Raw genomic sequence first — 12492 nt, 5'->3', positions numbered from 1 at the left:
AGCCTTCCTGGTATTCGTGCATGTCCCTATCAAGTTTCTTAATTTTCCTATTTAAAACTTTTAAACAGTGTTGGTCAACCTCATAAAAAACATTGTCATAGCTTCTTTTAACACTTCCAAAATTCACATCATTAGTAACATTTTGGTTAAGAGCGGTCAGCTCCTTCAATAAGAGTTCAGCCTTGGATTGGTACTCCACAGTCATTAGTTTCAACATTTCTATAACCGCGTTGTTAAAAATGTCACATAACTTGTCATACAATTCAGTCCCTGGGTGCACACAGTTAGGAAATTTAAATAAACGAAGACCTTTGGGAACCCTGTTGACCTGTATGCATTCATTTAAGTAGTCTATCTCCAACTGGTTGTTTTTAAGCGCATATAACTTGTCTCTAAACAAGTTAAAATTATTCTCAATATTTCTGTTAAAATTGGAGTCTACAGTACCTTGCTGAAAATGAAACTGATTTTCAGTCCATGCTCCAAAGTTAAAATCCTTGTTTGTATCCCTTGTGTTGTCATCTCTTCTCGGTTTACCACTAGTAACATTTTTAGTGGAAGACGCACCACGCTGTGAATGGTCTTGCAAATGGTTACCAGAACTGACGTCATCCGCCCTGCCATTCGTAGCAGTTGGTGAAGAGGAAGTGACCCTATTGCGCTTATCAGAAAACTGCAACTGGTTGCCAGGCAACACAAAACTCTGTTCAACATTTTTTTCTTTCAGTTGTTTAGTAAGTTCAGTTAACAGGTTCAAAACCTATGTAAATTTAGCGCGGGTCACCGGAGCATTGTCAATGTCTTCTCTCAGTATCGCTGGGGTCTCCATAAAGTTGGTAGAATTGGTTCCTTCAGCCATGGAAAAAATGAGCTCTGAATGTCAAACAATGTGAACACAAGACCAAGAATCACCAAAGTCCACAGCCACAGTACCCAAATCTCCAAAAAATATGGTTAGAAGCAGTATGTTGAGAACAGCACATTTATTGGTACGTAATCTGAATCACACCAAACAATAACAAACAATAAACCTCCCAATGGTAGGGTACCCTACCATTGGGAGGTTTATTGTTTGTTTGGTGATTCAGATTACAACTAATAAATGTGCTGTTCTCAACATACTGCTTCTAACCATATTTTCTGGAGATTTGGGTACTGTGGCTGTGGACTTTGGTGATGACTGTGGTATCTCCCCATGGTACCAGGGTGGTTCAGCATTTTGACTGAGTGTCTGTGACATTACTGTGGTACCTCCCCTATAGTACTAGCATGGTTCAGGGTTCAGCATTTTGATTGTCTATGACATTACTGTTGAATCTCCCCATGGTACTAGAGTGGTTCAGCATTTTGACTGAGTGTCTATGACATTACTGTGGTATCTCCCCTATGGTGCTAGGATGGTTCATGGTTCAGCATTTTGATTGTCTATGACATTACTGTGGTATCTCCTCCATGGCAGTAGTGTGATTCTCCATTTTAATTGAGTGTCTATGACATTACTGTGATATATTCCACATGGTATTATTGTGGTTCAGCATTTTGATTGAGTGCTTATGACATTACTGTGGTGTCTCCTTATGGTACTAGCATTGTTTAGCACTGTGATTGTCTATGACATTAATGTGGTATCTTCCACCTGGTATTAATGTGGTTCAGCACTTTGAGTGCCTATGACATTACTATGGTATCTTCCACATTGTATTTGTGTGGTTCAGCACTTTGATTGAGTGTCTATGACATTACTGTGGTATCTTCCACATGGTATTAGTGTGGTTCAGCATTTTGACTGAGTGTCTATGACATTACTGTGGTATCTCCCCCATGGCACTAGGCTGGTTCAGCATTTTGACTGAATGTCTATGATATTACTGTGGTATCTCCCCTATGGCACTAAGGTGGTTCACCATTTTAATTGAGTGTCTGTGACATTACTGTGGTATATTCCACATGGTATTATTGTGGTTCAGCATTTTGATTGAGTATTTATGATATTACTGTGGTATCTCCCTGTGGTACTAGGGTGGTTCAGCACTGTGATTGCCTATGACATTACTGTCATATCTTCCACATGGTATTCATGTGGTTCAGCACTTTAACCAAGTGTCTATGACATTACTGTGGTAACTTCCACATGGTAGTAGTGTTGTTCAGCACTTTGAGTTTCTATGACATTACTGTGGTATCTTCCACATGGTATTAGTGTGGTTCAGCACTTTGATTGTGTATGACATTACTGTGGTATCTTCCACATGGTTTTAGTGTGGTTCAGCACTTTGATTGAGTGTCTCTGATATTACTGTGGTATCTCCCCATGGCACTAGGGTGGTTCACCATTTTAATTGAGTGTCTATGACATTACTGTGGTATATTCCACATGGTATTAGTGTGGTTCAGCATTTTGATTGTCTATCTATGACAATACTGTGATATCTCCCCATGGTACTAGGGTGGTTCAGCATTTTGATTGACAGTCTATGGCATTACTGTGTTATCTCCCCCATGGTGCTGGGGTGGTTCACCTCCTATTTCACTGTTCATACTCATAAAGTTGGCTAAGGTATCAACACCCCCACTGCCTACCTTCTTGTACCTATGAATACTAACCTATGAATTTATTGTGGAGTACTATAAGGCTCAATTTTAGGCTGTCTGCCTGTAACAGAATATGCTGTCTTTCAGAGATTTTACAAGGAAGAGGAGACTAGTATGCCACTGTTATGCTGACAACAACCAGCGCTACCTGTCTTTTTCAAAGTTAGAATGACAGTGCATGTTTTCCCTCGCTGATGACATTGAAACATTCATTTCTGGCTTCCTTGTAATTGGTTGAAGTTAACATCTAAAACTGAGGCTATGGCAGTGTCAGTTTGATATATGTGTGTGTGTGTGTGTGTGTGTGTGTGTGTGTGTGTGTGTGTGTGTGTGTGTGTGTGTGTGTGTGTGTGTGTGTGTGTGTGTGTGTGTGTGTGTGTGTGTTTGTGTGTGTGTGTGTGTGTGTGTGTGTGTGTGTGTATTTGTGTCTGTTTGTTTTTGTTTGTGTGTGTGTGTGTGTGTGTGTGTCATACTCACACACTTAGTGGAAATTGACCTGAGTTTGTAGGTAATATCTGTAACTTTGGTGTGATCTTGGACTGTCAGCTGATACTCTTGTTATGAGTGTTTCTATTACAAAATCTTCCTTCCTTCTTCCTCTTGTGAAAAATCTCCAGGATCAAGCAGTTTTCATCTTAAGCTGATCTATCAGTGATTGCTCATGCTTTAGTCCACCTTGCCTGGAGTGATGTAACTTCCTATACCTGGGGCTTCCTGATATTGAAACTGACTTTCTACAAATAGTTTAGATTTCCATGGCCAGGAACAGACTAGTACTTTTATGATGCCATCACATTACACATGCATTGCATAATCTGCAATGGCTTTTAATTTTGTACCAAACTGGCTCCAAGATACTGGTGTTAACTTATTTATCCCTTCACCACTGGTGTTCCCCTAATCTAAAGGAGCTGGTGTTGCCTTACTACTGTAATTGATCTTTGCACTCAGTTTCCTGGGGGTACTGGAGGTTCCCCAGGTCCCCTTAAAAATATCTGGCTTCTACTCCCCTTCCTTGCCGTCTCCTCACCAATATAACTTATTGCCTTGGTGGCTTCAGGACCATCATACCTTGGCTAGCTTCTCTAGTTCACTATCTACTTATTCAAAATGGCCTTTGATGGTGTGCATTGCATTTTTGCTACCTTACTCATCTACCTTTGCTTTAACCCTCTAGAATCTTAACATGCATATTTGAAATATATTGTTGATATATTTTTTTAATTTTATGTATCATTTAAATGTTTTGCTGCGTGTCAATTACCTTGTCTACGATTGTAACTAGTGTTTTTCTAAAAATGCCTTGAAATTGAAGTGTGTGTGATAGATAAGATTACATAGTAAACATTCATCTAGAACATGTCACTATGCAAACAAAAAAAATATTAACTCACCTATACAGTGTTACAATGATGAAGATGGTTTGGTCATGAGACATACTTTATAGGTTCATAGGTTAGTACTAAGCTAACTGCACTTGCAAGCCATTGTAAGCCTTGCCAATTATCCCTTGTGAGACTCAAACCCTGCACCTTGTGCTTGTAAGGCAAAGACCTTAACCATTAGGCCACCCTCCCAACCCCCTTGTTTATATAATTAAAAGCTGCTGAACTGATGGATGTAATAATCTACCCTACAATATTATTTATGTAAGTTTTATCTCTGTGGCTATCAACCATCAAGCATCTCCCAGTATAAAACAGTCACTCATTCATTCTGAGCGTCACAGCAAAACCTATCTGAGGGCCTATCATTCAGGCAGCCATGAAGACGCTCTTTACTTTCACTAGCATTCTGGCAATGAATGCATGCACTATGGTGTAAATACCCCCCCTCCCCAGGGTGGGGAGCAGGTGATCTACATTACTGCAATGTGGCCACAATGTCTTCCCCACCCAGTTGCATGCTTTGACATACCCAGTATGAAGGGTGTTGCCCATTGGTGGCTTGATGAGCCTAACATCTGCCCACTGGCTGTGTATTTGCATCCCAGCTCTTCCTCCTCTTAGGAGACCTATGCAGTATGTGCCAGCTCCACCTTCTCCACAGAATGAGCATACACATCCTCCCCTGCTAGTACCACCAAATGCCAGAACCACTAACTGAACATATGTCACCTTTGTCATCATCAAGGCTTTATCTTTCTATGCCACTGACTCTGGCTTTACCTTGTGATAATTAACTGTAAATGAGTCAGTCATTAAGTGTCTCCAGAGTAAGATATCAGAAAATGCTTGCATCCATCTTCCTAGCAGAAACTAAACCATCAGCAGGAAGACATGTAATAAATAGTTTTATGTGCAGGTGAAAGCAAGTAGTAAAAGATATATGTACAAAGCTAAATAACAACACAAATGGAGTATCTGTTATGTGGAAAATCATTACTCATGAAGACTAAACAGCTAACCTAAAACAAAATAATGACTTTATTAAAGGACATCTCCACCCAAATGTCAGTTTTTCTTTCCAAAAGTGCTTGTCTTACCTTTAATCCAACATGCAGAGTGCCACATGCAGAGAAATCATAATTTAAGAATTATTCAATTTGTTATTTTGGAGTATAAAAATTAGAAAATAATTACCACTTACAGTAATGCAGGGGCATTGGTAATGAAGACAATAATGCAGGGGCATTAGTTATGGAGAAAAATTAAGGTGTGATGTAAATATTTTGTATTTATTTGTTTGCTGGGGAAAGAAAATAGTGGACACAGGAAATGATGGTACATGCAGAGGAAATGAAAGGAATGGAGAGACAGAAGAAAAGGTGAGGGGAGAAGCAAAAGGTAAGGCGAAGGCGTGGGGGATGAGAGGTACTGAGAACAGTGGGAATAAGATGAATGAGAAGTGAAATAACAATTGAGCAGGGAATAATTTAATGAAAAAATAATTTCATGCAATTAATTCCTAATACGCAACTTAAGTACAGTTAACTAAAGGAGGACAACTAGATTGATGTGAATGTAGAACAGAGAGCTGATTGTATTTTGCCAGCATGCCTTACCTTATGATATTAATTCATGTTTGCCAACTAATTTATTTTGCCAGTGTGTCTTATATTATGATTATTGATATTAAGGCACTGATGCAAGCTGACTTCACCAAGTGTTTTCACTCCCTCTGTCTTATTGGCATCTGCGTACAGAAGTTACGCAGAAGTTTATATCAGATACAAATGTAGAAAATCTCTTACATGCCTCTCCGCTCTGTCTTTCCGAAAGTCAACTTATTCTCACCTCCTACTAGATGTTCTACATTAATTTCTGTATTAAAAGTGCAGACAATATTTTACCTTTTAATTATCTCCACTTTGGCTCTTTCTTTGCTTAGATTGCTTAGACTGTATTATCTTAAACTGCATACACTGCATTGATTTCAAAGTGAATAAACCGTATTATTTTCTATGTGCATGTATTCTAATACCTTCTTTCATCAATAATGCATGCCCTAAATTGCCTTTTAAAAGCATATACCATATTGCCTTCTATATTTAGTTTGCATGCTACATTCATGCTTAAATGTCTACATTTTATTATAAGTTGCTATGCTATATTATATTCTAAATGTACACATTACATTATCTGTGTTCAAAATTATGACAAAGAAAAGAATTTAAAAGGAGAACTGTAAATGTTAAAATTCACTGTTCACTTTCGTAAGGATCAAGCTACTTAAGACACCTCCAAATAGGGGGCCATATATAGCCCCTCACTATTTATATATATATCAGATCTAGGAGCACTGTACTCAAGAGAAAAGTAACTACTCCATGTCCCAGCCAGTACAGATTGTTCACATTAGTGCATTCAGTCTTGTTCTGTGGATTGCAGCTACAAGTAGTAGACATTAAAATGCTTATCGAAGTACATTCTCAATGCATATATTAAATATCTCATTCACACATGTACAGTGTTACTTTCCATATTCAAAATTTATGTATTTTATTTCTTTCCAAGTATACCGACCCTTTTGCCTTTTATTTTGAGGGTGTACATACTGTCTTACTTTTCAATTGCATGATTACATATGTGTCAAATACATGCTGTCTGAATGTTAATGCCATACACTGGTGTTAGCATTGTTAATTCACACTCCAGTTGTTGTTTCTAAATTTTGTAGCTCATATCTAGACACTGTAATTTTAAAGCCAGAAGATTTCCAGTAGAATCATTAAAAGTGTAGGTAATGGTGTGTTTTTGTCTTACCTTGTGAGCGAACTTCTTGAATAACTGAAAAGAGAAATAAAAGACGAGAATGTATTATTCAATTAAAAGATGAGAATATATTATTCAATTAAATATAGGCTAGGCAGATGAAATGTATTTAGTAACATTGTAACTACTAGCATTTAAAAGCCACTGGTTTAACTAGTCTAACAAATACGTGATGCTTAATTTAATACATAACCTCTGGCTGTATTCTTTCCCTGTTCCTGACTATGGCTATGCTGTTTGGTTAGGTATACAAAACAACCAAGTCCTATGATGTATTTAAATTCCATTTATCCTTAACTGTAAAAATGTATAGTTAATGAGAATCTGTGCCACAAATATAATTTTTAATGTTGAAATATATTGTTTACTGATATACCACATTGGGCAGTCCCTTTTGAAATTGTCATTGAAGTAAACCAGATTATCAGCTCAGGTGCTATATGCAGAGTCCATTTATAAATATTTGGGAGGTTGAATGACAGAGTACGGATGTGTTATAAAGGTACATTTCTGTTTTGCTAAGGCATTTTATTGAGTGTTTAGAAAAATGTGGTATGTGGCATCTCTTTAAGAAAAGAATGTTTTACTGTTATTGTGATGCATCCTGACAGTGTGTCAGTGACAGACCTTTCTCACAACAATCCCATGGTGCATCACTGTTATATCATGGCATTATTTGAAGAAAGTGCAATACTCAGTTCACTCCATTGTATAATTTATATGCCTTGCCTTTCCTATCTCAGTGCACTGAAAATAAATTAGTAATGATGCCCTGTAAATACACAAGAATATGGTGATGTATTCACAGCACAATGTAAAATACAGTCTGTATTACGTCTAACGTAAATGAGATGGCTCCCTATCGAAATGTCGGCACTCGAAATGCTGAGCTCTGAAAAGCCAACAAATAAAGAATGAAAACCCAGAGAAGAGCGAATCTTGAAAATTGTTCTTCTCCTTAAAATTTCTTCTTGTGGGGAGGGGTGTGTGTGTGCAAGCCCCCAACCTCCCAATCCCCAACACCCTGAACTTATATATACCAACTCCAAGATCATCATACCTTTGAGGGAAGGAAATATTATGAGAAATGGCGTCTTGGACTTAGTATATATAAGTCCATTTTTTTGGCCAGTCAGTCTCTGTGTTTTGGTTACCATATGAGATACATAGGTTCATAAGAGTGCACTAGGCTAATGGTCATAAGGGCCTTTTTAAGCCTAGCCATGCATCCCAAATATTTGACAAGTTTTGATACCCTAGATAACTGTAAGCAATCACTTGAAAAGTGAAACATTTATGAGCAGGGGCCTGGGAGATGAGCCATTTACAGGCTGTATGTGTCCATTACAGACATAGGTGCCAAACCAGGGATGACTTTCCTGTTCCTCATCCAGTTGTCCAAGTCACACATGAACTGGGTTAGGTAAGAATTCTGCTTCACATGGGGAGTCTGTTCTAGAGAAGGGGTAGCCTGTGGGATACAACTTGTCTCTCCAGCAGGTCCTATTTATATCACAGGCAAGGTTTAAGTCTTTAGATCAGGTAATTCTGGTGCTGTTTATTTTGTGGAAATCCAGGAGGTCAATCAGAGGGGGGCCTAACAATACCTTGGATGGCAGGCATAGATTTCCCCTTAACAACCTGTAGGAGACAGAATAATACAGGGATATGGCCTTTGAGATAGTCTGCATAGGACATGTTACTTATGTCCAGTTGTTTTAGTGAGGAACCTCTGTGTACATTTCAGTTGTTGAATGTGCCTGGTTAGGTACATACCAAAGGGGCATTGTACTTAATAATAAGTGAGATGAATTCTGAATGCAATGTAACAATGACCTCCTTGTACCTAGATGCCATACCTTTGTTTATAAGTTGCAAAACATAGAATGATTTCCTCATTACTGCAGATATGTGATGGTCAAAGGCTAGATTACTGTGTGTGCGTGTGTCCCCAAGTCCCTGACTACTAGGTCATCTCTTAGTAATGTGCTGTCAATATGATAGATACCATGGATGGATGACTTCTTGAAATATACTATTATGCATTTCTTAGCATTTTGTTTTAACCCATGGCGCTGTCACAAGTTATTTATCTGTATCAGAGAACATTAGTGTTGCTGGGGGATTCTGTGACTACTCCTAATTTGCAGTCATCTGCAGATTTGGTCAGCCAGAGGCTCTTGACATTTGCCTTGACTTCAGAGAAGTAGATGCCAAAAAGGAGCAATATCAGGACTGATTCCTGACGGACTCCTCTTGTGACGGGCCACTTTGTAGAGGTGGACTTCCCAGTTCTAACTTCCTGGGTCCTGTCTCTGATCCAGCTGGCAATCCAGTGGGTGACATAAGGGTTTATACCTAACATCTTGAGTTTGTCAACAATGCCTGAGTGGGGTATTGTGTCAAATGCCTTGACCAGGTCAAGGTAGGCAGTATGAACCATTTTGTTCTCATACTCTGCTTTGGTGACCTTCTCAAAGAGGTTCACCAGGATGAGTAGGTATGACCTCCCCTTGACAAAACCAAATTAGGTTGGATCTAGTGTCTGGAGGTTTCCTATGTATTACTAATTATTTTCATGGTAATTTTGCCCATGGCTTTGCATATGAGACTAGTGAGACTTATGGGTCTGTAATTTTCAGAGTCTGTAAATGGACCACCTTTGTGCAAAGAAATGACTGTTGCAGTTCTCCATTTGTTAGGCACAAAGCCTGTTTGGCTATGGTTAAATAGTGATTGCAGAGGGTCTGGTAGGTCATGTTTCATGCTATTCAGAAGACATCCTGGGATATTGTTTGGGCCTGCTGATGTAGCAGGGGGAGTTATATTTGATGGTATTTACTGAGGGGAGGTTGAAGGGAAGAGAAAGGTAAAGTTAGAGCTAAATTTTCTGCCTGTAAGTTTGATATATCTTCTGGCTCTGTATAGGTAGTTCCATTAACAATGAACCCTGCACACAATTGTGTATTGCATTTGAGTTTACAGACATAGCTATAGAATGCCTTGTGGCTGTCCTTGACCTGGGATGTCAAATTTACCTGAGATTTGCCTTTGGTAGACTTTATTATTCCTCTGAGCTTGTTTGCTTTAATGAGAGTGCTTTTATCCTGCTATGTACTGTGCCTCATAATTTTTGCCATGATTTTTTTCCATCTGTTATAGAACCTATGATTCCACCAATCCTGAGATGACATTACACTAGAGGGTATGCAGCACTCTCTGATATTAGTGAGGACCAGATCCAGTATGTTTGTGCCCTAGTTGGTATATTGACAATCTGGTTCAAGGAGTTTGTGTTTACAAAATCAAGGAATCTCGGTGCCTGCATGATTGATGTTGTATATGGATTTTCATTTAATCATGGGGTAATTAAAGTTGCCCACAAAAATGGGATTTGATTGGATGGTGAGTGTTTCCAGTAAGCTTAAAAACATGTTGTGTATCTCCTGGGTCATAGAGGGGGACTTATAGTTTGCAAGAAGTGGTGTGGGATTTTGCCTATGGTGATCTGACCATGAGCATCATCCTGCCTGTCCAGCCTTGAGGTATATTTATTTATTATTCAAATTGTGTGTGGAAGGCATTATAGCCTTTCACTAAAGGAGCGCTTTCCATGGCTTTAAACCATGTCTCTGTGACTACACAGACATCAGCATTCTCTAGGGTGAGGAGAGCTTGTAGGGAGTGGAGTTTCTTGTTCAGACTCTTAGCATTGAGCACTAGCATCTTTAGATTTTCATGGTGTGTCTCACAATGGAGTCTCCAATGACCAGAATGTTGGCTTGTGTGGTGGCTTGCCTTATGGGCTTAGAAGTAGAGGTTCCATGAGATGTGGCTTTATGCGTTGATGTGGGTATTGTTTTGAAAGAGTGCATTCAAGGCTTCTGATGATATTTGTTATGTGTACTTAATCTAGGAGGACTTTGGGGTTTAGTAAGGTTACTTTTAAGTACCTCAGCCTATATGGATCTATGTGTCTACTTTCTACGGTGTGTGTGATGGGTGCAATGTGTGTACTATACATAGGACACAACTGGCAGATCTCATTTGAAACAGAAGAGGTGTGCTTTGTGTTTGAAAAAAGATTAATGACAGGTTTTGTTTTAAATTTTTTTTTATTAGCAAGTGTGGTTGTTTATTGATTCAGGAATCACTTTACACTTGTTTCAGTATTTTTTGGAGATTTAAGATGGAGGTGATTTAGTTCTTGTTAATCATCCTGGTTTTTCATCCAGTACAGTTGCTAAATTCATTGTTAATATACTGTCTGTTTTGGATATAACATGATACATATATGTATATATGCTATCTATTGTGGTAAAAAAAAAAGAAAAACTTGATGTCAGCATGTCTAGTCAGAATATTTATTTATGCATGTATTTATTACTTTAATTCAACTTGTTTACCAGTATGGCCCGACTACGCAAAACTTTTAGTTATGTACTCACCATAACTTCAGATGTTTGGGATCCATCTCGCCTACATTCTGAATGATGGGTTCGGAGCCGATCCCTCAGCTCCAACTCGGCACGCTTATGCTATAGAGCGAGGCCTCTTATTGGCTGAGCTTTCTTTATCCCAGGATGCACCACCACTAATCCCCCAGATCTTGTTTGTCCGCATTCATGCACACATGTACAGCTTGTTTATATAACATTGTTAGATGTTTCAAGATGAAACAACAGGATTCGGACCTTCTGATATCCTCTGATCTCCAAGGAAGGGGGAAGGAGGGTGGGTTATTAGGAATGTAGGCGAGATGGATCCCAAACATCTGAAGTTATGGTGAGTACATAACTAAAAGATGTTATGTGATCTGATCTCGCCTACATTCTGAATGATGGGACAGCGTCCCTAGCACCTAAATCCCGGGTGGCTCATTGGAAAACACTCCTGAGCACTGTGGAACCAAATGAAGCTCGTCCTCTAGATGCCACATCTAATTTGTAGTGAGAAATGAAAGTATGCGGGAAGACCATGTAGCCGCAGCACAAATGTCACCAATAGCAAGCTTAGAATGAAATGCTACTGAAGTAGCCATAGCCCTTGTAGAATGAGCCTTGACAGTGGTGGAAAGCTCTTCGTTAGAAAAATATAAGCTTGAGTAATACAATCCCTGATCCATTTGGCAATAGTGACCTTTGTGACTGCATTGCCCAATTTGTTTTCTGCAAAGGACACAAACAATTGATCTGTATTCCTTGACTGTTTGGTCCTATCCAAATAAAAGGGTAACTGCCTATGGACATCTAGTGTGTGGAAAATAAATTCCGCTTCATTGGAGTATTTTGGGAAAAACACTGGGAGCTCTAATGACTGTTGCAAGCATAAAGTAGAGCAGACTTTAGGAACAAAAGAAGGATTAGGTCTGAGGGAAACTCTGTCTGGATGAAAAACCAAGTGCGGAGGTTTTACTGACAAAGCTTGAAGTTCTGAAACCCTTCTGGCTGAAGTAATTGCCACTAGGAAAGCTGTCTTCCATGATAGAAACTTTAAATCACAGTTAGCTGCAGGGTTCAAAGGGGGAAGAAGTCAAGGCACGTAATACTATATCCAGATCCCATGGAGGTGCAGGATGAGAAACTGGAGGTCTTAATAGAGCAGCACCTTTCAAGAAGGTCTTACACAACCTGTTGCTCATTAAAGGTGGGTCTATGGATTCATGAAAGTTAGAAATTGCTGCCAA

The 12492-nt window shown here is 39.0% G+C and overlaps 1 protein-coding gene across 1 annotated transcript in view; it reads right to left on the bottom strand.

The window, feature by feature from the left end:
* Positions 1 to 12492, bottom strand: part of LOC122814356 — a 608759-nt gene that overhangs the window by 448569 nt on the left and 147698 nt on the right. The window contains exon 2 of the mRNA XM_044086942.1: positions 6798 to 6821. Within this exon, the coding sequence (XP_043942877.1) occupies positions 6798 to 6821 (24 nt within the window). The remainder of the gene's footprint in view (positions 1 to 6797; positions 6822 to 12492) is intronic.

Source organism: Protopterus annectens, chromosome 10.part0 (assembly GCF_019279795.1).
Source record: "Protopterus annectens isolate FY-2018-M chromosome 10.part0, PAN1.0, whole genome shotgun sequence".
Taxonomy (NCBI): domain Eukaryota; kingdom Metazoa; phylum Chordata; order Ceratodontiformes; family Protopteridae; genus Protopterus; species Protopterus annectens.
The sequence above is the reverse complement of the archived record's forward strand: the minus strand, read 5'-3'. Positions and strand labels throughout refer to the sequence as shown.